Source organism: Aspergillus foveolatus (assembly GCF_047715535.1).
Source record: "Aspergillus foveolatus strain CBS 279.81 unplaced genomic scaffold BDW70scaffold_43, whole genome shotgun sequence".
Classification (NCBI taxonomy): domain Eukaryota; kingdom Fungi; phylum Ascomycota; class Eurotiomycetes; order Eurotiales; family Aspergillaceae; genus Aspergillus; species Aspergillus foveolatus.
Genome location: NW_027396107.1, coordinates 192,530 through 215,638, shown reverse-complemented (window position 1 = coordinate 215,638; position 23,109 = coordinate 192,530). Strand labels below are relative to the sequence as shown.

Here is a 23,109-nt window from a genome sequence, read left to right as displayed (position 1 = left end):
AGGCGAGACACGAGCTAAACTAGGTATTAGCAATGCAGCTTCAGCTCCATTCAGATGCAATATGAATGGCCAGCATTCTCCAGCCTCTCAACAGGTCAAAAGATGGCCAGGTATATAAACAAAGGCGAGTCGTCCGTGGCATCACTGGCGCCAAGATAATTATCTCCACGTGATAGGCATTTATCCGCACGTGCTTACCGTATCTATTCACTAGCTGCTCTCCTGTAGAATTAGGCGGTGAAGTTGAATTACACGAGTATCTTATCGGTGGATAAGGGCCGTGACGACAGCCCCTCTTTTTACTTTGTGACGGAATTATCCAAGTTTCTTCCGCCTAACGCCCCTCCTCACCTTTTATTTAGGCTTCTCGTTTGTTGTTATTCTACTTCGATAACTTCCCCCTAGAGCACCAGATCACAATGGCCGCAAACGCAAAGGTTCCCAGGAACTTCAGGCTTCTGGAGGAGCTTGAAAAGGGCGAGAAGGGCTTGGGAGCAGGTAAGCAAGAGGCACAGAATTATTCGATGTAAGAGCCAAGCTGATGTAGTACTGCCTTTCTAACAGAGGCCTGCTCTTATGGTCTCGCTGATGGCGAGGATATGATGATGAGCAACTGGAACGGAACCGTCCTTGGGCCCCCTCACGTATGCCGCATACCAATCCGTGTCCCATGCTTGGAGGTCTAGTGTACTAAACTGGCACCACGCGACTATAGAGCGTCCACGAAAACAGGATATACAGTCTTAACATTCATTGCGGTCCCGAGTATCCTGATCAACCTCCGACTCTACAATTCATCTCGCGCATCAACCTCCCTTGTGTCGATGCACACTCGGGCAAGGTCCGAATTCCTCAAAACCGAAGCAATAGCAGTCGACGAGGCTAACAGCTCCTAGGTTGACCCCGCCAAGCTGCCCTGTCTTGCCCAGTGGAAGCGCGATTATACTATGGAGACAGTCTTGATTGAACTTCGAAGGTAAGTTCCCGGTAGTCCTAAACTTTGGCAATGGTATCTTAAACTTCCAGGTACATGGCTTTACCGCAACATAAGAAGCTTCCTCAGCCTCCTGAGGGCTCGACTTTCTAAGTTTCTGCATCATGAATACATCACGAGTCGAAAACGGAGTACTCTGTCGGTTTATGCTGGGTTTTTAGCTTCTACTCCTTGACTTATTAGAGCATGTTGTAGTCTATGCGTGACGGTAAACATCGGCTTATCATTTCGAAGCCTAGCTGCAGTCGATCAGCTTTCTTCGGCTTCTTGGTGTGCTATAAGCAAGCACGGTGTAAAGAGAGATCCTCCTTGCAAGCACTCTGGAATTGCGTTTGGAATCGCAATCTTGAGGGCTGGCAGGCATACGAATATAATATTGCAGAGCTACGGTACTCACACCCGACAGAGAATAAACTTTCATTGTATCAAACGTATGGACTGCTATAAAAAAATTCTTGTTGTATCAACAATGAGTCGAAGGGATTTATTAGTATGCTGCACGTGACGTGGTCTATCTTTTATCGCCCTCCTCAGCCATCACCGGCCGAACTCCGAATCTACAGGGAAAGAAGAATGCATAGTCTGGTTGTCCCTAAGAAATCATCTGCCCATCGGGTTGCATGTAAGCTCAGTTACTCACCTGTATCTTATATAGCCCTACTTACAGAACACATTTTATTAGGCTTAGCACTCTACAGGGCGCTCCTTTTACGATGTAGGGACCTACAGCGGCGCCGGCCAGAACTCGTTTCTCCACAGGCACACGTTCGAGAAAGATTTCGCAAATATAAAAACCTCCAAAGCCCCTCTCAGACAGCGAACGCGCTTAAGGCTGGATACGAAGTATGCAGCCATTTGTCCCCTTGCATTGACTGCTGGCTAAAATTGTCAGGCACTTGACCTTATTGACTCGGCTGCACTAGGAAATGAAGATGACACTGGCCTTGTGTGGCGAATACTTGCCAAAGCCCAATCAACTAAGGAACAGAAGAGAGAGCTTCAAAACGTGCTATCTCACATTCGTCCCGTCAAGCAGCCGAACAAAAAGCAAATAAGGGCGGAGGAAAACCGGCGATTCCAGGAGGCGACAGCTCAACGGCATCCAGATGCAACTTCTATACTAGAGCGCCCTCGACCTGCTGTGAGCGGCAAGCGTCGTGTGCCCGTCCTGGTTAATGCCAGCGGTATTCCATTCCTGCGCATTAAGAAACCGCAGCCACAGTCCCTCAGCCGCATGATACGGAGAAAACTCGCAGAACGACAGAAATTGGTAGAGCGTCGCGAAAGGCTGGAGCCGGAAGTACTCTTCGGCGAAGATGAAGATCAATGGGACGAGTTGACGAACGGGAGGGGGGAAGGCGAAGAAAGGTGGTCTAGCGCGCCTCGCGCCGCTTTTGACGAAGTCTATCGTCGCATAGGCGAGGATAACCGACGGAAGCAGGCGCTTGCGCGCTCCATGTGGGAAATTGTCCTTGCAGAGCGCAAGTTAGCCGAAGAGGAGCAGAAAGCTGAAGAGGAGAAACATGCTAAAGAGGGGAACCATGACGAAGAGGACAGAAAAAAGAGAATGGTGCTGAGCAGGAAAAATATTCTGAAGAAGCTAAACATATCGGCTGAGACCTGAGATTGTCTCTTCGCACAATATCACGCTTAGATCTACTCTAACTGAAGGTTCATCCTCACGCCTGCCATGGACAGATATCCCGAGGCTATTGTTGCGGAAAATTCACAATCAAGTTGGGTAGCTTGTGGTCTTCATTGCATGCCGCAGCCGCTGGGTTGATGCCCGGTCAACAAACACGATGTGCTTCTTGTACAGCATCATTGACTATGCACAGTGCATGTTCTGGCGTGCAGGCCGCTGCTGGAACTACCGAACGTGCTAGGTCGTCCGCCAGCCTTCGAAAAGCAAACGATCACTGCCGTCCGGCAGAATGTACCTATCAGGCAATTCTCATGGGTTATTTAGGTTTGTGATAAACATCTGACTTAGATCATGAACCGTCGTTCGGGAGGGTTTCCTATGTAACCTCAAGCATGTCCCGCCCCCTTATCATGAAGTTTACTTCCATGTACAATATTAGCTTGCATCTAGCATGAAGTCGCGCTTCATGGAGCATAAAAGTTCCGCATCGCATAGGCGTCACATAGAATATATTCCAGGAGAGATATCCTACGCCGTTATCTTCATCTTATCCACAGCAGCCGGCATAGCATCCTCATACTCCTCATCAAAGTCTGCTTTCCCAGCCAACCCTCTCTCCCAAAGCTGCTTCCCCGTAAGTTTCTTCTCCTCTTTGACAGGCCCCTTTTTATTCGCCTTTTTCTCCTCCGCCTCCTTCTCCTCCCTCCTCTTCCTCTCCTCCTCTTCCATCTCCTTCTTAAACTTATCTAGCCACTCCAAAAATGTTTCCCTGTTCACGGCAGTCCCTTGGAACTTCCTATTCTCCTCCTCCTCCGCCTTCGCAGCCTCCATTTCCTGCACCGCATGCACAGCATTCACGCGTTCCACCATGAGTAACTCGGCACTTTCCTTAAGCGCGCTAACAAGCGTGAATACCATCGCCATGCCCATGTTTTCTTCGATAGTCGGCTGGAGAGCTTCGAGGAGTCGGTCCCGATCCTCAGTAATATCTAGGCGGGGGTGTTTGGCGGCATTTGGTGGGGCAGTGAGGTCTAGTTCTGGCGCAACATCAGGGTAGTCTTCAGGATAGGTGACTTGGAGGATAAGGATAGGAGGTTCGGCTTCTTGGCTTTGTTCGTCGTTGTCTGGAGCGTCGAGCGTGATTGATATCCGGTATGAAGTGTCCGACACATCTGCATTGGGTCAGCACCCGTCAACCTTCTGGCTGATCAATTGTCAATGATGTTGTACCTGTAATTTCTTCCGGGAAGATGGAATCGAGCACCTCGCGCTCTTCGATCTGGTCCTCGCGACCCATCTTGGCTTCAGTACCGAGGAGGGGTATCCTGCAGCTTGTACAAAGAGAAATTGACTACTACCGTAGTATGTACAGAGAGGGTATTTTCAGGAAAAAATAAAATAAGAAAGAAGGCCACGGCGAGGATATAGTCTATAAAGACAATTATTTAGGTTGCTTAACATAGATCTCGAGCTGGAAATGGCCCGGCTCAATTCTGTTGACTGAACCAGATCACCGCCGGACCCTCCTGCAAACCGAACAAACAGATAATAAAAGCGACCAAAATTGTTCCACCCAAATCGGGGAATACATGAATCTTTTATGCGAGCGATCTTCGAGAAATACTTGAATATATAATTATTCTTCAGGAAAGGCCATCATCTACTGGGGCGTCATACATAGTACGTTCTTTATTACGGCAGCCATACCATGGGGAAGCCCAGGCCTCACAAGAAGAAAGCTTCCAAAACCCGCGAAAAGTCCGTCCTGAGCGCCGGCGGCTCGATCTCAAAACGGAAGATGAACGAAGACCCTATGAAGCTTCTCGAGCAAGCGACAATACTTCTCCAGACCGGACAAGCCGATGCTGCGCTTTCGATAGCCCAGCAGGCGCTCGAGATTGCGCCGTTCAATTCCCCCGCGCAGCTTTCAGGTTTGAATACGATTGCGGAGATTTACGTTGAGTTAGGCGAGATTGACCTCGCAAGGAAACATTTTCTACAGGCGGTCGAGCTTGATCCAACCGGTTCTATCCCTGAGTCTGAGGGAGGCGGCGCTGAGAAGTTCCTTTGGCTGGCTCAATTGAGTGAACTTGGTGGGAAGGATAGTGTTCAGTGGTTTGAGAAAGGGGTGGGGGCTCTTAGGAGCGTTATTCAACAACTCGAAGCGGGTAACGGCCCTGCACAAGCATTGGAGTTGGAAGAGAAGAAAAGGAAGATGGCAAATGCCCTTTGCGGCGTTGCAGAGATCTATATGACAGATCTTTCGTAGGTGCCCCTGGTTTTTATTGCTTTCTCCCGAGTCTTTTCTCAAGCTGACGTTCTTAGATGGGAGGAAGATGCGGAATCCCGTTGTGAGAACCTGATCACGGAAGCCCTTCTAGTTCAGCCCAGTTCTCCCGAAGTCCTCCAGACGCTGGCGTCTATTCGAATCTCGCAATTAAGAGAGGACGATGCGCGGGCAGCACTTTCAAGAAGTCTTGAGCTATGGAAAGATTTGCCCCCAGAAGATCCGCATGTCCCTGACTTCCCAACGAGAATCAGTCTTTCTCGTCTCCTAATGGAGGTCTCCATGTTGCTGGAGGCGCTAGAAGTGCTCGAGCGCTTGATTTTGGAAGACGACCAGAGTGTGGAGGCGTGGTACCTAGGAGGCTGGTGTCTCCAGCTTTTGGCCGAAATAGGGGAAGCCCCGAGAGATCCCGAAGCGGAGTCAAATGAGACGCCGGAGTCTAAGAGGCATGCATCGCTTGTGGCCAGTAGAGAGTGGCTCAAGCAGAGTTTGACGCTGTATGATCTTGTTCAGTACGAGGATGAAAGGTTGAAAGAGCATGCTCTCGAGCTAGTGGAGGCTATGAACAAGGAGCTGGGGGAAGAGATTGAAGACGACAGCAACGTCGAAGATGGCGAGGGTGAAGGTGAAGAGGAGTGGGAGGGGATTGAGTCCGACAGTGATCATGAGATGGCCGACTCGTAATTGATTATAGAACGAATGTCCATAATGATACCAAACAGAAAAGTTGTCTTGTTCACACTCCACTTCCTAAAATGCCTGATACTGAGATCCGCTATCAGCTGGAGATAAGACGTGATCCATATCGGAATAAGACGGATCAATATTTCCCCGATCACGTTTCCCGTACAATGGTGCAGAGCCACTCGTCCTGTAATGGCGTGGCGAAAAGCTCAATGTGAGTGATTCAGTCGGCATATCCAGAGGCTGCTGAAGGTTGCTCAATCCCATCACCAGGATGGACCTTGCTTCAGCGCCCCGTGGGGAGAGCCCGCCGTTGAAGGCTCCGCTGGTGGAGATCGAGGCCGCGGAGGTGGAAAGAAGCCTCCCGCAAGAGAACGCCACTACGGAGGAAAAGGGTTCAAACTCGCAGTCCGAGTACGAGTCTGACAGCGATGCGCTGGATGATGAGTGGGAGACTCAGTCCCTTTACGAGGATGCCATCCAGATGATTCGCGATGACCAACTTCGCGACGGAAGTAAGTAACTAGATATATGCACTAGCCGAAGCCCAAATCACTGACTACGTCCCTTGAATTAGCAATCCCCGGAGCTTGTACCCTCGAGGAGGCTATTGAGTTTCGGAAAAGGCTGCATGAAGTTGGCAAAGCGCAATTCGTGGAGGAGACGATTGCTCGCGACACGGTGACCGCGAAGAAGCTTTGTACTGCCTTTGGGATTCTTCCTCCATCTTTTCTCGAAGGTGCACCGGACGAGGCTTACCATCCGTTACTTGCGATCGCTATCTCTCGGGAGTTTGCGAGACGTCAAAAATTGCCACAATACAACTCGGTTGACGATGCCGTGAAACTTCTCAAGGAGTCAAAGAATATTATTGTCCTGACGGGTGCAGGCGTAAGTGCCGCGCTAAATTCTGGAGTATCCAATGTACTGATGGCAGTAGATTTCAACGAGTCTTGGAATTCCAGACTTTAGGTCCAAGGACACTGGCCTTTACTCAAAGCTGGAAAACCTTGGCTTAAATGATCCTCAAGAAGTCTTTGATATTCGCATCTTCCGCGAGGACCCGGGTATTTTTTACTCAATTGCGAAGGATATCCTTCCGACTGAAAAGAAGTTTTCACCAACTCATGGGTTTATCCGGTTGCTTCAGGATAAGGGAAAGCTGCTTACCAACTACACCCAAAATATTGACAATATCGAGGCCAACGCAGGCGTGCTCCCTGAAAATATTGTACAATGCCACGGCTCTTTTGCCACAGCCACTTGTGTCAAATGTCAATACAAGGTTGCTGGGGACGAACTCTATGATGATATAAGAAAAGGTTTGGTTCCTGAATGCGCACAGTGCCGCAAGCGCATTGCCGAAGATTCGCAGAAACCACAAGGACAGAAGCGGAAGCGCAACAGCACTGGTGCTCACAAGGATAGAAGTAAAAGTGGAGAAGACAGCTCTGATGGGGAGGACTACGAGATACCGACGCCAGGGGTAATGAAGGTTAGTAGGCGAGACCGGCTTTACTTCTGAACCGATCACTAACTCACTCGCTCAGCCGGACATCACTTTCTTTGGGGAAGATCTCCCCGACGAGTTTGGGCGCCGTCTCCTGCACCATGACCGAGACAAGGTGGATTTGGTCATTGTCATTGGGACGTCTCTGAAAGTAGCACCCGTTGCGGAGGTTCCAGGCGTGCTGCCACCTCACATACCTCAAATATACATATCCCGTACCGTACGTCTCAGACCCCAGTGCTATGAATTGTGCTGCTAACTTCCCACGCAGCCCGTAGCACATACGAACTTTGATATCGATTTGTTAGGCGACTGCGATGTAGTGGTGTCCGAGCTCTGCCGTAGGGCTGGTTGGGAATTGAAGCATGAGATGATATCCCCAGACGAAAAGGTCGACGTCACTCCAGTTTTCGGATACGGCTCACGACATGTATTCAAGGTTAGCGGATAGCATAGCGGTGGAGTTTCTGGTCAGCTGGTTCTTGCGCTTGGTCTGTCTTTACTGAGGATGGCGTCATGTTATGATATTTTTGAAGGCTGGAAGAGTGCTTGGCTATGATAATCCTTTTCGTTTATTTTGATTCTATTGATGTCGAGAGATTCCCATGTACGTATGCCGAAAGGATATAGGGCATTTACGTGTATGTTATAGAACGATTGTGGTTGCGTGAACATACCAATTTCTCCGACAGTGACTTGCTTCTCTCAACTTAAATTCTTTCTGGTCACTCGAATATTGGTAGAAGTGTGTCTTGATGTTGGTCATTCTAAGCCCGTCTCCCTGGCGTACGTCCCAGTTTTATTCTTTGGGGAGAAAAAAATCTCATTCCAACCTCCATCTCAATCCACAGCGCCACATCCTTGCCCAACAGATCACAGTACAATCCATACCACGATTCCTGCTAATTTACTTTCACAGGAAATTATTCCAGCTACCAGCTTAGGACTCTAAGCGCTGCACCAAGGATGGAGTACCTTATCCGCTTCGCTCAAACCCATGAAACCTTCCGACAACCGGAACTTCAGGCACTGGCCAACTTACACAATATTGATCTCGAAATCCTTCATTATGACCAGATAGTGAGTGTTATGTCTTCAGGATTTCTCCGATGTCACGAAAGCGTTTTTCTTAGCTGAGTGCGGGGCTATACTGAAATGCCCCTCTCTTAACACTGGGAAGGATTAATATCATAAACTAATACTTTCCAGTCTCCGTACTGCATCGTCCGGCTTGCAAATGAAGAAAGTGCGCGTATTCTCATTTCCCGCAGCATTCTAGCAAGGGACATCTTCGAGCTCTGGGGCCACGGTACTACCTACGAGGCCCTGCATGCCGACGTCCGCAGGCGGACGCAGCACCTCTGGGAGCAGTACAAGCAAGCATCCTTCAAATTTAACGTGGAAAGCTTCGCCGGCAAGCGTAGCTCGGCCCAAAAGACAGAGATTATCCAGTCGTTCTCGTATTTGGGCTTTGAGGGGCCCATCTCAATGAAAAATGCTGAGGAAGACTTTTGGGTCATGGAGCAGTACTACGATCGCACGCATAACCCTACCGCTGCTGCTGGAATGTCGCAGCATCCACTGCCGCCCAAGCTGGATTCGATTCCTGTGAATATTTACCTGGCGCGCAAGCTTGCGGAGAGTAGTCGTGAGGTAGTGAATAAGTATGATCTAAAGAAGCGACGCTATATCAGTACCACCTCTATGGATGCGGAGCTGAGCCTGATTACTGCCAATATGGCTAATGCAGCGCCGGGAAAATTATTCTATGATCCCTTCGTCGGGACGGGCAGTTTCTGTGTTGCAGCGGCGCATTTCGGAGCAATCACGTTAGGCTCTGATATTGATGGACGGAGCTTCCGTGGGAAGGAGATGCATAAATGGAAGATGACGGGGGTACAGTTGAACTTCCAGCAGTACGGAATCAGCAGCAAATTCGGCGATTGTTTTACTTCAGACTTGACCAATACGCCGCTATTGGGCAAGCAGTTTCTAGATGGGATCGTCTGCGATCCACCTTATGGTGTTCGTGAGGGTCTACGGGTACTTGGGTCGCGGGATACTAGCCGTCTTAAGGAGGAGCTCATTATCGACGGGGTTCCTGCGCATCGGTATGTCCTCTTCTCAGGTCTGACCCACGCCGTGCTTGCTGATCTTTCCCAGTCGACCCGGCTACATCCCGCCGAAGAAACCCTACGGCTTCGAAGCCATGATGAACGACATCCTCAACTTTGCAGCACGTACTCTCGTCACCGGTGGGCGTTTATGCATGTGGATGCCAACATCCGGCGAGGAAGAGGCAGAACTCTCTGTCCCCATGCAGGAAAATCTCGAAGTTATTAGCATTTCCGTCCAGCCGTTCAACAACTGTAAGTATCTTGAAAAATGCTCCGAATAATTTATCACTTAAATGAGCACCGATTAATGTTTTCGATTTCTTTATTAGGGTCAAGACGTCTTATCACATACCGGAGACTCCCAGAGGGCGTATTGTCCGACGTATCATCGGGGCGGCGGAAGGATGATGCCGCTGGTGTGTCGGCCGATGATTTGAATGCTTTCAGGAGAATTGTATGTCCGCTTTTTCCCACTCTTACTTCTCTATTTGGGGCACGTCCTAACCTTCCAAAAGTATTTCATGAAAAATCCCAAAAGCTCAGGTCCGGCTTCCCAATGACATGCACAATATATAACTTACTCAATAAACACCCAATATCTATAACCCCTGTATTCCGAGATGAGGCCATTGTCCAATATATGACATCTGTGAAGGGAAAGGTAGCAGCAAGTTTCGCTCATCTTCCAGGCTCACAACCTCCCCTTCCCTTCCCGTTCAAATCCTTCTTTTTCAGTAAACTCCTCCTCAAGATCTACCCCCTCTACCGATCTAACCCTTTCGACCTCCCTGGCAATCTCCATCCTCAGATCAGCAATAAACTTCTCCGCCTCCTCATCGTCCAGATCCTCTCTCTTCCCCCGGCCGAACATCACAAAACTCATTTTGGCCGCTGTGCCCGCCGCGCCTAACGGCGGTCGAGGCACGATGTGGAAGTGGACGTGCGGAACGACCTGGGCAGCCCCGACACCTTTTACATATCATCACTTTAGCATTCAGATGCTCGTACAGAAATGGGAAAAGAGAAAAATACCGTTATTCTGGACGACGTTCCAGTTCCAGCTTGGATCTGTAGTAGTACCATCTGTGGTTTGGCTTTCACTCTCACCAAATACGGTCCTCATCACGGCGCGAGAGAGGATGGGAAGCCAAGTTCCGAGCTAAGCCTACATTAATGAATTTATTCACCATGGAGTTGCAAAATATCATTCAACATGGGCTTATCGGATACCATACCTCCCGACTGACACCAACCCCCACTTCAGTTAGCTTCTCATAATGGCGGCGCGGGACAACGAGAATATGACCGCGCGTGAGGGGCATTATGTCCAAAAACGCAAGAACATGTTTTGTTGAAAGTACAATGAAGGCGTGGCCATCTTCGCCTGGGGTTGGTGTAGCTGCTGAGAGCGTGGAGTCCGTTGGTTGGAGATGTGCGGATGGGCGCACTGGCGGGTAGGCAGCGGCTATGCTACAGAAGGGACATGCTGGAGACATCCTCTGTAACAGATTTTGCTGGAATAGTGGATGATAAAAGAAGAATCAACAGTCTAGAAAATGGTGGTAGGTATGGAGGTACAGTAGACTGCGAACCTCGGCTGCTGCCGGGCCCCGCTAAAAATATAGAGAATCTTCTAAACATCAACGCCGCCATACCAGCTCAAACCTAACATGGCCACTGTCCTCCGATTCGGTAGAATATGATAATATGTAGTATTGCTGAACGTCAGAAAAGTTCATTAAGCAAAGGAGAAGTATCCCGGAGACACCAAGAAGTTATAGAGAAGTGAATAGAAACAAGCCATTAAAACAAAAAGCGCCAGACACCCCCCCGAGAAACCGAAGAATGCCAATGTCCGCAATTGAACCAGGATGCAGTCGTAAACATATGCAAGAGTTGCCTAACCCATCACAAACAAAATGCCAACATAAATCAACCAACTCCTAGCCTCAGATAACGAATACGCAGACTGTCGAAGACCACTTTTCTCTATTCGTTGTCTTTGATGGAGTTGTACGGCTCTGTGAGCGCGCTGTCAATGTACAGATGGTGGTATTTTTTGGCCCACTGCCGTGTCATGATAGAGGCTGCTCAGACGTTAGCGCACGAACAAGAATATTTAGGATAAAAACCTTACCCTTAAGGAACTTCTTGCTTGCATATTTCTTAAAAAATGCTTCGTGGCAGACGGGACGGTGGAGGTAGTCAACCATCAACCGGAAAACTTCGTCAATCTCTTCCTCGGTGTAGCCAGCGTAATGGGCAAGAGTGGCATCCTATGCATCAGTTAGCGCATGAAATCCCATCATGATCAATACTTAGTGGAGCATACCCAAGGACCACGGTCCAAAATCAGACGAGCTAAGTACATGGCTGCTGCACCGATTTGGCTCTGAGGGTAGCCCAAAAACCTGTGATCAAGCAGGCTGATCTCCATCAAGTACTTTCCAAGAGTACGCGTTTGGATGTCGTAGTTGTCTGCTTTTGAAATCCGGCGCAGGAAGTTCATAGGATTGGGATAGCTCATGTTGTATTCAAGCGTGGCCAGAATATGACGTTCGGCATCCAGGATCTCCTTATCAGAGAAGGTCTCGTCGGCGACGTGGCTGAAATTGGCGACATGGGGGGAGAGAACTTCTTCATATTTGGAAGCAATAAACATGGCAGCAACACCAACCAACTGGAGACGGTCCAAGGCGACCACTTCGGCAGAGAGGAAACGGTCAATAATGTTGACGGCAAGGAAAAGCGTTTCAGGAAGAAGACGGAAGCGAGTGTGAACTTCGATGAGCCAGTCGACTAGGATGCCGCGCATCTTCCACTCAAGGTCTGGCTGGTGATCGATGTAATCAGGGTTTGGCAATGTTTCCATCTCCAGCTCGCGAAGGTAATCGAATATCTCCACCACGTATTCAGCAGCCATCAAGGGATCGTCCAGGTCCTCAGTGTCTAGGTCGGCAACGAAATCTTGAGGCTTTTCAAGTTCTCCTGTTTGTGTCCCTGCCTTAACATTCTCCTTAACCGAGACGGCCTCAGTCTGCTTTTCCACGACCTTTTCAATGTCGACCTTCTTGCGGGGAGGCTCTTCTTGCTGGATGGTCTTTTCCTGTAGAGACTTTTGGCTGGATGTGCGCTTCATCGCGCTTCCCATACCAGACCCACTTCCAGGGCGCTTTGCCTCTGTGGCAGATTTCTTTACATTGTTGTCCTTTGCTCCGAGGGCGGTACGAGATAGGTTGCTACGGCTGAGCTTTTGAACACCCCCCGATTGCATGGTAGCTTTTGATGTAAGGCCGGTCTTGGATGTGGCCTTCTTCGCGTCCTTGGTCTCGCCATTGTCCGCCTTTCCGACATTGCTAACATCACCAAGCGCAGCACGTTTTCTTTGTGTGCCGTTGGTGCCAGTGGCGGCTTTCTTTGTCTGAAGGGGTTTCTTGAGGGCACCATTGGCAGCAGGAGCGTCTGTTGTCAGGGCGGCGGCTTTGGCGCGAGTAAGACGCGTTGAGGGACCATTCTCGTCGTTTTCATTCATGGTGCCTCGCGTTCGGAGGTTTCGAGCCTAAGCAGAAACCATTGTGTTAGCCACAGGAAGTCGCGTCGACAGGGTGAAGCAGTTGTGAGACCCATTGTAACGCGTCAAATTCAGAGGAAACTTACCGGAGGCATAGCGAAGAGAGAGGACGAGGAGCAGGAAAAGCCCTCGACAGATTATATCAAAATTAAGATAATGCCTGGGTTCAGTAACTGTGCACGTCGCTGGAGTTCAGTCAGCATTCCCTACGGTGGACCCAGATACCCAGGCAACAACAGCAATGGTGCACGTACCAGACGCAAATATGTCGACCTCGAGAAATCGGTCGAGATAATGCAAGAGCAATGAGATGAACCGAGAAGAATGTGGGACAAATCTTTCGGACCTTGGTGTATATGAGGTTTGTTGATGTCAATCGGGTTCGACACGTATATCCAGGGACGCGCAGCACGTCAAGCGAAGCAAAAAGGCTTGTGAAATAGGGTATAGAGGAGTCTGCAAGAGTAATTATGAACTGTGACGCGAGAAGATACAGCAGGCGTCAATGAAGTGTGAAGTAGAGGCAGCTCTTAGGTATGTTGATGAGGTGGATGCTGGAGGAAAAGACGGGTAGGCCACTTGACAGGGCAAAGAGGTTGTTTGGCCCTCTTTTAGCGTGCTAGGCCGGGAAAGACGCTGCCCCACCCACAGGCCACGGCACAACCTGAACCTTCTTGGTCGCGGGCGATTACGTCGTGATAACTGGAGTATGCACTTGCTTGATCAGCGGTCCCTATGTACAGTGGGACTAGTTTTTCAAGACTTTTGGGGATAGGCAAAAGAAGAAGTTCGTGATGGTGCAGAGGAAAATGGAAAAGGAGAGAAGTGAATTAGAAGAGCCTCCTGCTGTCGCGAAATACGGTATCCTAAGGGTAAATTTAAGCATTTAATACGGACCACGGTCAGGAAACGAAACGCCAGCGGGAGCGGAGGTTGTCCTGGCGATGAGGTCGGAACAACGCGATCTCGCGATTGAAGCGCGTCTCCTGAACGGGACATTGCACCAACAAACAGCGGTTACCCGGGCAATTGACTGGACTTCATAATGGTTCGGGGGCTGACGAGCTATGGTCACATGTCACCTATGCTTCAGCCACAGAACATGGCGGTGCATGGCACGTGATTTGACGCACCGCCGCACCCGCAAATCATCCGGAGACATTTTTGCTCGTTCGGAGTGGAAGTGCTATCGGGAATTGCAACTCGTCGGGCACGGTTCCTTGACGGCACTTTGCGGGACTGGAAATAGTATGGTTCAGCAATAATTAGCGCGCTTGATTCAGACAATTTCGCACCTGGGGCATTTGACTCTCACCCAGGAATCTGTCCCACAGGAGCCTAACGTTCAATATGCTTCAGCATCGGGTTGCCCTTAGGGGCATTCGACTCCCGTTTCGATGCGTCTCTTCTCTTCTCCCCCGTTCATACTCCACGGGTATTGAGCAGCACACCGAGTCTATTTCCGCTGAGTCTTCGAGCTCGAGCATCGATCCCAGCCTTTCATTCGCACCTCCTCCTGTTCGCCAGGACTCGACCATCAACATCCGAAAATATACGCCGCGTACTCCCGGTGTTCGACATTTGCGAAGGCCCATCAATGACCATTTGTGGAAAGGTCGCCCGGTACACAAGTTGACGTTTCCCAAGCGAGGCCACAGCAAAGGAGGCCGAAATAACAGCGGTAGGGTCACCGTCCGGCACCATGGTGGTGGTCATAAGCGCCGAATTCGGATGGTCGATTTTAAACGGGATGCCCCCGGTCCGCACCTTGTTGAGCGCATTGAACACGACCCTGGACGGAGTGCTCATATTGCGCTTCTTCGCAGTAAAGAAACCGGGAAGCTGAGCTACATCCTGGCTGCAGACGGTATGAGGGCAGGAGATGTTGTGCAAAGTTATATGGCTGGTATTCCCGACGACCTTTGGCAGAGCATGGGAGGAACTGTTGATCCTGGTGTGATGGCTGCCAGAACTGCCTGGAGAGGAAACTGCCTGCCTTTACACATGGTTCCGGTGGGGTCGCTCATATTCAACGTCGGTTTGCGTCCTGGCGGAGGTGGACAGCTGTGCCGTAGCGCCGGCACGTTCGCGACGGTTATCTCCAAGGGTGTCAATCAGGTGGCTGCAGCCGACCAAGAGAGCAAAGAAAGCCAAGCGGCTGGCGAAGAGAAGAAATCCATGACGCAGCGCGAGAAGCAAGCCCGCGAGCGCACTCTCCAGCATATTACTATTCGCCTTTCTAGTGGTGAGGTGCGCCTTATTCACAAAGATTGCTGTGCCACCATTGGTGTCGCTAGCAACCCAAACAAGAAGTATGCCCAACTAGGAAAGGCTGGAAGATCACGCTGGCTTAACATTCGACCAACGGTGCGCGGTCTTGCCATGAACGCTCAAGATCACCCTCACGGTGGTGGACGAGGAAAATCGAAGGGTAACGTTGATCCAAAGAGTCCTTGGGGTCTGCCGGTACGTAACTCGTCCTTTGTATATTCTTGCAACTTGCTAATAGATTATACAGGCCAAATCCGGCTACAAAACTCGCCCCAAGTGGAAGATCAACAAAGCTGTTGTTGTTCCAAGAGTCCGGAACCAAGGCAAGCGTCGCAGAGGATATCATTAGACGTGCCTTTGCTCGTCTAGATTGGGAATCATGGGACGTTTGCTCTTTCAGCTCTGTAACTATTGTATTATACGAATGTTTACTTGTCAAGCGGGATATGCTCTTGTCTACCTTGGATCTCTCGCGGTACTATTGGGACCGAAATCGCTCCGGTTGTTTCTGCAACGGCGTTGAATTGTACATTACAGGCTACGATAGAAATACATAGGCCTGCATATGACGTTTCCTTTGAAGGCATCAGCTTGACAATGATGCCGTAATAAACTGGCTCATATCAATCTAGTGGCTTGCATTGTTGGGCAATACGATCTAGCCCTTGGTAACCGTCCATGGAAGGCTACGCAATGCACATTCATTTTCTCTTTGAAAAGTGCCCAAGGCTCTAGAATTAGTGAATATTCAGAGTCGCTGACTTATGACTCAAGATTGCGAGTTGTGACTTACGAGACGCAGACGTGGCGTTCGTATCTCGCTCACAGCTCACAATGGGATCCGACCCAAGCCCCAGCTGTCGTGGCGCAGTGCTGCCTATCGAAGATTCCTTCGAGGCTGCGACATTATATCATCTAATAACTATCTATTTTCCCCGAGCTGTTGACTTTCACTTAATTTCCCTGATGCGGGGTCTCCAGGCCTCTTCACACTTTCTCTGTGACCGAGGTCGAGCGCCTCTGAATCCGATTCCGCATATTTGATTGAAATTTCCGAATCGAGCCCGCAGCCCCACGACATCGACACGCCATGGCTAACTATCGAGACGGTCAAACCCAGCAACAACTGAACTTCGAATTCCCCGCTGCGCATAACGACCAGAATTCCACGAACCAAACCCCCTCTCAAGCCGCAGCTGCGAACATTAATAATGGCGATAACAGCTACGTCCCGCGCCCGAAACGCATAGCATGTGCCGTCTGTCGGCGGAGGAAGCTTAGATGCGATGGGAGGAAGCCCAGCTGCGGCACTTGCTCGCGTCTAGGCCATGAATGCACATACGATGAAGCGCGGAAGAAGAGTGGTCCGAAGCGGGGATATGTGAAGCAGTTGGAAGCCCGGTTAGGTGCGTTATAGTCTCCTGGTCCTGTAATCGGTGCTAACGTTCTTCTTGAACCAAAGCGCAGGTTGAGACGTTGTTGAAAACCCAAGAGCCGGATAACGTCACTGTACCACAACCTAAAGAGCATGCATTCCCTGTTGGCCTGTCGAAGGAGCCTGCCGGCGCCGAGATGCATGTCATGGGCAGCATGAACAATTCGTTATCTCCATCAGAAGGCCCAGCGGCAACGGGGCAGATGCCCTTTACACCGGAAAGGATGGATGCAGCGAATACATTTGCATGGGATATGATCAGTTTGGGTCTGGAGGAGCCTTTCCCGGCTCGGGAGGTCATCGATGAGCTGTATGTATGCTCTCGTTTCCCGAGCGCAAACCTCTCACACTCTCGCCAGGAACCTGATTTATTTCGACAAGATACACCCGTTTTTGCCAATCATACACCGTCCTCGGTACATGGCAGCCATGGATTTTGCCCCCAACTCGCGGCCTCCAGCATGCTTACAATACATCATTTGGGCACACGCATCGGCTGTCTGTGAAAAGTACTCTAATCTACATGCACTCTTCTACCAACGGGCTCGGAAATACGCCGAATTGGATCAGATGAAGGGCCTTGGTGAGGGAATTCTCACTTTGACGCATTGTCAAACATGGCTTCTAATCGGCAGCTATGAATACAAAATGATGTATTTCCCTAGGGCATGGCTAAGCGCTGGGTCAGCCGCTAGATTAGCCGTCATGCTTGGGCTGCACCGCCTGGATGGTGAAGGCCTTGAGGTAAAGCAATGCTTACCGTTGCCGAGGGACTGGACGGAGAAGGAAGAAAGACGAAGGGTTTTCTGGATGGCATTCAACGTTGATAGATATGCAAGTATCGGGACCGGATGGCCTACTTGTATTGATGAGCGAGATGTCAGTTACCTCCGCACAACTAAGCGATACCAAGGGAACTGACAAGGAACCATAGATCATGACAAATCTTCCCGCCAGCGAGGAAGCATTCATCAACGGCAAACCGGAGAAAACTCCATGTCTCAGCAATGTACTACTGGGCAGCGACCTGGAGGAACTATCAGCGTTCGCAAGCGTTGCCTTCGTCTCGTGCCTACTTGGTCGGAACTTGACCCATCTACATCGCCCCGAGCCTCAAGACAATGACAACGATCTCAATGGCGTGTTCTGGCAGCGTCACAGATCTCATGATAATATCTTACTTCACTTTGCACTTTCGATGCCGAACCACTTGCGACTTCCAGCTGGTATTGCAGATCCGAATGTCTTGTTCTGTAATTTAGCGGTCCACACATCCACGATTTGTCTCCACCAGGCTGCTATCTTCAAAGCTGAAAAAAACGGCATACCAAACCAGATAATCTTAGAAAGTAAGCGGAGGTGTATCGTCGCTGCGGATCAGATTTCTAGCATCATGAAAATGGTTAGCTCGATGGATATGACCAAGGTAAGATAACAGGGTGGCCTGGTTACCACAGCGCAAGCTAACATGCACTAGATGAACCCTTTTGTATCATTCTGCGTTTATGTCGCGGCTCGCGTCTTTGTACAGTATCTTAAGTTCCGGCCTGATGACACAGCAGCCCGTTCCTCCTTGCAGTTCGTCTTTGTTGTCCTCGACGCCCTTAAGAATCACAATCCTCTTACCGAATCATTCCTCGTTCAATTAGAAGTCGACATCGAAGGGACACCGTTCCAAGATATCCGACTTCCAAATGGTCGGAGTAAGAGCAAAAATTTTTTTCAAGCGCATACACATGGAGAGGTAAGCACATGCTACCAGCTCGCCAGGTCGCAACGAAGACATTGATCGCTGATCTTATTCATCACTTTCACGTACAGAATGCTCTATACTCCGAAGCGCTCAATTATTCACCTAATGCCGACAAAGTAGGCGATTGTACCACATGGGACCCTGCTATCGACGCAGCTACCGACGCCGATAGCAACCCTAACCGGGCTAATCTCCCCGTCTGTCTTCCAACTCGCCAACGCCGCCAGCCTCCACGACCGCAACCTTCCAACTCTACCTCTATCGGTGCTTCCGCAGTACCGCCATTGTCCGTTATGAATAACCTGCCAGGATTCAGCAAAGCCCAAGATATTCTCCACGACTCCGCAGCTCCCGCCACTTTAGGCAGTATCCTTTTCGACCTCAATCCCCAGTCCCGCTTCCACGACGTAACGAATTCAAACTCCGCTCCTGAGAGCTCCGCCTCATCGACCATGAACTCTTCTTCCACCCCTTCATTCATGCGGACAGACCACTCTTCATCACCGAAACAAGCCCAGACCCGGTCTTCTTCTGGCGGACTGGAAACATCAATCCAAGATTCAGCAGTGACAACATCGTCACGGTTGGAGAGTCCGAACGTGAATGCGTTCATTGAGTATTCGAATCCCAGGAATGACTCCAACTCTAACATTAATCCCCTACTATCCATGGGCTCCATGAATACACCCCGTGGCACGGACCGACCGCAACAGAATACAGATATGCCGGCCCCTTGGGAATTTCCAATTAATATCACCGGAGATCCCAACGATCTGAATTCTGGGGGAATCGATCTTATGAACACTGATATGGATGGGTTCAACAGCGCCCAATGGGCACATATCTTGGGCTCTGAGGGGTGGAATCCTTAACTAATATTATCCAAGTCTCCTTGACAGCATCAACATACGCACATATTCTCCAAATAATAATGATATACTACTGACTTGTGGGATTCAGATTCGGTGGCTGGGCTAAAGATTGTTGGAGTTTTGGTTAGGTGTTTGGTATTGGCTGCTCTTGAGACGTGGGCAGTCGGCAATCCTATTTTGCGGATACATCCTTGTGAAAATACATTGGTATCTCATCTCTAGAGCGTATATTACTGACCCTAGGTAGCGAGTTATAAGAAATAACCTCGACTCACACATCCAAGCATCGGACTCCTGTAGTGCATATCTATATATTGAGATATCAAAGACAAACAGACATTCACTAGACCTATCTACCCGTCCTAAACATAACACAAACCGCAAAAAGATGCAATGAACAGGTAGGTATCGCCGTAAAATTCAACTTATAAACCCCCACCTCCGGCAGCCCCTACGATCCTCAACCCCCCGGGCGTCCCATAATCCGCCGTAACTGCATAAGCCAACCAGTACCTTGATGGATGCCACGCAACCGCCGAAACACCCGTGTTCGAGCTACCTCCAGTATTAACAGTATGCACACTCTCTCCGGTTTCCGCGTGAAAAATCTCAATCCCGTTTCCACCACACTCCTTCTCATCGCACGCGCCGCAGATGAACCTCCCGTCAAAGGAAAAGCTCACCCCACGCACCGCACCGCCGTTATTACTCGAAACTGTGCGCCGGCAGATCCACTCCGTTGTGTCCCAGAGAGAGATCAGGGCGTCGCTACCGCCGACGGCAAGGTAGCGGCCTGTTGGGGCGAGGGCGATGGATAGACAGGCAGAGGTGTGGGCGTGTAGGGTATGCAGGGTTTCGAAGGAGGGGTAAGATATTATTTTGACGGTGCCCTCGCCAGTTGTTGCGAAGAGGTGGCGGGTCGGGTTGGGAAGGTCGGCGGGTGGGATGTGGTGTGAGAAGGTAGTTGCGTTGGTTTGGACAGGTTGTGGATGCGGGTCAAGGGTTTTGTAGACGGTGGGTTCGGTGGAGGTTACTTGGCCGGTTACGCTTGGAGATGAGGGAGATTCGACGGTTATTGGGATTAGGGTGTCGTCCTAGCTCGCGTAAGTAGGTGTATGGTTGCGCGCGCGCGCGAGTTGATTATATCCTACCTTTCTTCCAGCGATGAGGACCTTCCCATCGGCGGACCACGACAGAGTAAACGCATCACTCCCGACTTCTAGACGGCTCACGCACGTTTTCGAACGTACATCCCATATCCGCACCGTGCCATCACTAGAACAGCTAGCAAGCTCTGAGTCTCGGGCCGGGTTGAAGAGGACCTTTTCGACCCCTGCGGTGTGACCGCGCAGCTCCGTAGAATATCGCGCCTGTGACCGCTCAGGATTCCAGATTCGAAGGGTGCGGTCTTGAGATCCGGTAGCCACTAGCTGACCAGTCGGGTTCCATGCAATTGTGCGAATCCTGTGGCATTCCTATACGTATGAGCTTTTGCTTTTAAGGATTCGACGATGCAGTCAATGTGTTTGTTTGGGAGACGTACGTATGTGTCCCAGGTCCCTTTGCAGCAGGATCATGGTAGCTTTGTGTCCGTAGTGAGCCAAAGGCAAAACTGAAGCGCTCTTTAGGCAATAAATTTCGCCGCGGAGGAGCCATGTTTGTATATCTGCGGAGTAGCTAGCGGAGCCTGGATGCCCCGAGGGGCTAGAAGTTTGAAATTGCTCGCTCGTAACGGCAGTAATTAGTGCGAGTAAACAGAGTCAACAGCGATATCAACGAATGAGTGGAATGGCGAGGATAAACAGGCTTGAAGGAATGGTCCAGTAATTTGAGCTCCAGCAAATCATCATCGCAAAGTTCCAGCTTGTCGGAGTTTCGCCCGTGACGTTGCGGCCTGTGAATGCTGCCTGAGGCGCGATTTATTTTCACCCTCTGGGTCCCGTTGCTGAAGCTGCTCTCGCGCTTTCAATTGAAAAGCAAGTATATTGTCCAGCACCCCGTTGACCTGCTTATAATGTTTGGATTGGAAGAGGATGACGCCTCTAGGCGCGAGAAATGCTACACCACTATATCCCAACTGCCTCAGTTCATCGACCCCAAGCAACCGCCCATCAAGAAACCCCCATTCTCTGCAATCCTAAGCAATCATTTCGTGCACACGGTACTTCCTCTATCTCTCTCTCTAGAATCATTAGAGACCCGCTGACTAGGTGCCAGGTCGAAGTCACCATGCCAAAGCAGGTCTACTTGTCCATTGAGAGCTCATTAGACTCCAATCTGCAGAAGCTGAGATATGCTCGCCTTTCTATGACACTTTCCTCTCTGATCGAGGGAGACTTCTTCAACACCTACATTAAGACAGGTAGTATACATAACTATGACCCAGCACCTCTCCTACCTGGTCGGTGGCCAGGGGCTTGGGAGGAATGACTTCGTATTTGCGCCCATATCCAGACGAACGTTACTGATTGCCTTCACACAGGGAATATCCTTATGATATCGGAAGGCCGGTCAGGGCTGGACAACGTCTTCACCCTCAAAGAAGGTAGCAAGATGAAGCGCTGTCCGACGCTCAATTCTAGCTGATTCGTCTTAGGAGTTCTGAAACTGGAACTGGGCAAAGAAGACTATGAGAAAACTGGGTTGACAGGCAAGCCCGTCCGCACTGGCGGCAAGAAACATGGAAAAGAGAGGTTTGGTATGCAATCCAAATAGTCTTATTCTGTTGGTAATGACTAATAGACATTTGCAGTTATCGAGCTCAATCTACGGCTGCCATCAATGCTGCACGGCAAGAAGGGCTTCCAGAGAGTAGAGTGGGCTTTCAAGAACGTCCTCAACAAACCTACGACATGGCTATTCTTCGACCTAGGCACAGAATCAACTGGTGTAGCAGAAGGTACAGAACATAACACCCCAGGGGCTTGCAGACATGAACTAACAGGCAAACCAGGTGACCCAACTTTGAAGGGCAACAATCCTGAACTTATCTCCTGTGAACCAGTCTTGACCACCTACGACAAAGTCGTCACTCCCTCATTCTCAGAACTGCATGCCACGACACAGTCGGAACCAGATCTAAGAGACATCTGCGGCGAGGTCTCCGAATGGCTGGCCATGGTATCTTTACGCTCGCGACGTGTATCCGCAACTGACAATATAGATCCGTATCTCTGCCGATATGTTGCGCCTGAGATAAGTCATAAAGTGGCCACAGCCATTGATCTCATTAGCCTGAAATGGGGCGGGCTTATCCCCTCGCACTGGATCATGCAGTTGTTTATTACGCTTTTGTATGTTCTACTCTGCTACCAAGGCACCACTTAGGACGGATTTGTTGACTTTAATCAGCCGGAAAAATGCGCCTCGACTTTGCAAGACGCCTGCTTGGTTTGCCCTTTCTGCAAACACCCTTGGAAGAGACGCGATTGAGAGCAAAGATGGGTATACAATCATGGCATTGCCAGCGAGCGGCGGGAATACTGTTGAGAAAGACGAAGACGCAGAGGCGAAAAACACACGGCATTTCATCTGTTGGGAATATGTTGGCGCATCGATATTATAGAAATGTTTATTCATCTCTTGAGTGTAAACTTTGACGCGCCGCTATCCAATAAACCGTTACTACCGCCCGTCCGTCCGATGTAAGCCCTTATCAAGAAACCATGAACCCAACCAAGCCAAAGGATATACCTGACACAAACCTGTAATCAGATGCCGGAGGAACACTATTCAACTAAGCAATGCATGAAGAGACAAAAGAAACAGAGTAGCATCACCCCACAAGGTCATTAACTACATCCTGCAACACCAGCCGATTCCCGAGAATCTTTTGGCCATTGAGGAGCTTCATGCCCTTCTTCGCAGGCTCTCTGAGGCCCGTCGGAAACAGTCTCTGTTGAACAGGACTTAACGGGTTGCGCGCCGTCTTTTTCATCACCGATGGGCCCTTCCTGGGACTACCTTTCTT

The 23,109-nt window shown here is 50.0% G+C and overlaps 10 protein-coding genes across 10 annotated transcripts; 6 read left to right on the top strand and 4 right to left on the bottom strand.

Moving 5' to 3' along the window:
- The first annotated feature begins 230 nt into the window (after positions 1-230).
- Positions 231-1,158, top strand: BDW70DRAFT_87981 (E2 ubiquitin-conjugating protein MMS2). The gene is made up of 5 exons (XM_073745098.1): positions 231-498; positions 565-644; positions 716-841; positions 897-976; positions 1,027-1,158. Exons 1-5 carry the CDS (start codon positions 420-422, stop codon positions 1,085-1,087), a joined length of 426 nt encoding a protein of 141 aa, XP_073593909.1. The 5' UTR covers positions 231-419; the 3' UTR covers positions 1,088-1,158.
- Positions 1,159-1,567: 409 nt separating this feature from the next.
- On the top strand, positions 1,568-2,955 carry BDW70DRAFT_169740 (uncharacterized protein; the record flags this gene model as incomplete). Its single annotated transcript, XM_073742761.1, has 3 exons — positions 1,568-1,616; positions 1,677-1,837; positions 1,887-2,955. The coding sequence occupies 3 exons, from the start codon at positions 1,568-1,570 to the stop codon at positions 2,616-2,618; spliced, it is 942 nt and encodes a 313-aa protein (XP_073593908.1). The 3' UTR covers positions 2,619-2,955.
- Positions 2,956-3,167: 212 nt separating this feature from the next.
- On the bottom strand, positions 3,168-4,122 carry BDW70DRAFT_169738 (RWD domain-containing protein; the record flags this gene model as incomplete). Its single annotated transcript, XM_073742760.1, has 2 exons — positions 3,870-4,122; positions 3,168-3,811 (listed from the first exon to the last, which is right to left on the bottom strand). Exons 1-2 carry the CDS (start codon positions 3,934-3,936, stop codon positions 3,168-3,170), a joined length of 711 nt encoding a protein of 236 aa, XP_073593907.1. The 5' UTR covers positions 3,937-4,122.
- A 225-nt stretch (positions 4,123-4,347) lies between these two features.
- On the top strand, positions 4,348-9,797 carry BDW70DRAFT_151978 (putative histone deacetylase SIR2; the record flags this gene model as incomplete). Its single annotated transcript, XM_073739370.1, has 11 exons — positions 4,348-4,807; positions 4,952-5,561; positions 5,884-6,125; positions 6,188-6,501; positions 6,551-7,105; positions 7,161-7,340; positions 8,060-8,200; positions 8,330-9,231; positions 9,284-9,489; positions 9,567-9,691; positions 9,753-9,797. 11 exons carry the CDS (start codon positions 4,348-4,350, stop codon positions 9,795-9,797), a joined length of 3,780 nt encoding a protein of 1,259 aa, XP_073593906.1.
- A 22-nt stretch (positions 9,798-9,819) lies between these two features.
- On the bottom strand, positions 9,820-10,783 carry BDW70DRAFT_140562 (HIT-like domain-containing protein). The gene is made up of 3 exons (XM_073737644.1): positions 10,473-10,783; positions 10,270-10,396; positions 9,820-10,206 (listed from the first exon to the last, which is right to left on the bottom strand). The coding sequence occupies exons 1-3, from the start codon at positions 10,731-10,733 to the stop codon at positions 9,929-9,931; spliced, it is 666 nt and encodes a 221-aa protein (XP_073593905.1). The 5' UTR covers positions 10,734-10,783; the 3' UTR covers positions 9,820-9,928.
- A 46-nt stretch (positions 10,784-10,829) lies between these two features.
- On the bottom strand, positions 10,830-13,264 carry BDW70DRAFT_87947 (B-type cyclin nimE). Its single transcript, XM_073745096.1, has 5 exons — positions 13,063-13,264; positions 12,895-12,993; positions 11,570-12,796; positions 11,375-11,513; positions 10,830-11,324 (listed from the first exon to the last, which is right to left on the bottom strand). The coding sequence occupies exons 2-5, from the start codon at positions 12,901-12,903 to the stop codon at positions 11,227-11,229; spliced, it is 1,473 nt and encodes a 490-aa protein (XP_073593904.1). The 5' UTR covers positions 12,904-12,993; positions 13,063-13,264; the 3' UTR covers positions 10,830-11,226.
- Positions 13,265-13,998: 734 nt separating this feature from the next.
- On the top strand, positions 13,999-15,698 carry BDW70DRAFT_87939 (mitochondrial 54S ribosomal protein uL2m). Its single transcript, XM_073745094.1, has 2 exons — positions 13,999-15,274; positions 15,327-15,698. The coding sequence occupies exons 1-2, from the start codon at positions 14,159-14,161 to the stop codon at positions 15,426-15,428; spliced, it is 1,218 nt and encodes a 405-aa protein (XP_073593903.1). The 5' UTR covers positions 13,999-14,158; the 3' UTR covers positions 15,429-15,698.
- A 329-nt stretch (positions 15,699-16,027) lies between these two features.
- On the top strand, positions 16,028-19,368 carry BDW70DRAFT_87930 (putative C6 transcription factor Prf). Its single transcript, XM_073745093.1, has 6 exons — positions 16,028-16,485; positions 16,542-16,824; positions 16,874-17,393; positions 17,449-17,940; positions 17,992-18,258; positions 18,336-19,368. The coding sequence occupies exons 1-6, from the start codon at positions 16,170-16,172 to the stop codon at positions 19,137-19,139; spliced, it is 2,682 nt and encodes an 893-aa protein (XP_073593902.1). The 5' UTR covers positions 16,028-16,169; the 3' UTR covers positions 19,140-19,368.
- Positions 19,369-19,518: 150 nt separating this feature from the next.
- Positions 19,519-20,978, bottom strand: BDW70DRAFT_87926 (WD repeat-containing protein). The gene is made up of 3 exons (XM_073745092.1): positions 20,683-20,978; positions 20,291-20,603; positions 19,519-20,233 (listed from the first exon to the last, which is right to left on the bottom strand). Exons 1-3 carry the CDS (start codon positions 20,793-20,795, stop codon positions 19,565-19,567), a joined length of 1,095 nt encoding a protein of 364 aa, XP_073593901.1. The 5' UTR covers positions 20,796-20,978; the 3' UTR covers positions 19,519-19,564.
- Positions 20,979-21,153: 175 nt separating this feature from the next.
- On the top strand, positions 21,154-22,704 carry BDW70DRAFT_151972 (ribonuclease P protein subunit p40; the record flags this gene model as incomplete). The annotated part of the gene is made up of 7 exons (XM_073739369.1): positions 21,154-21,300; positions 21,357-21,501; positions 21,622-21,684; positions 21,736-21,837; positions 21,892-22,038; positions 22,084-22,432; positions 22,491-22,704. 7 exons carry the CDS (start codon positions 21,154-21,156, stop codon positions 22,702-22,704), a joined length of 1,167 nt encoding a protein of 388 aa, XP_073593900.1.
- Between the last annotated feature and the right edge of the window lie 405 nt (positions 22,705-23,109).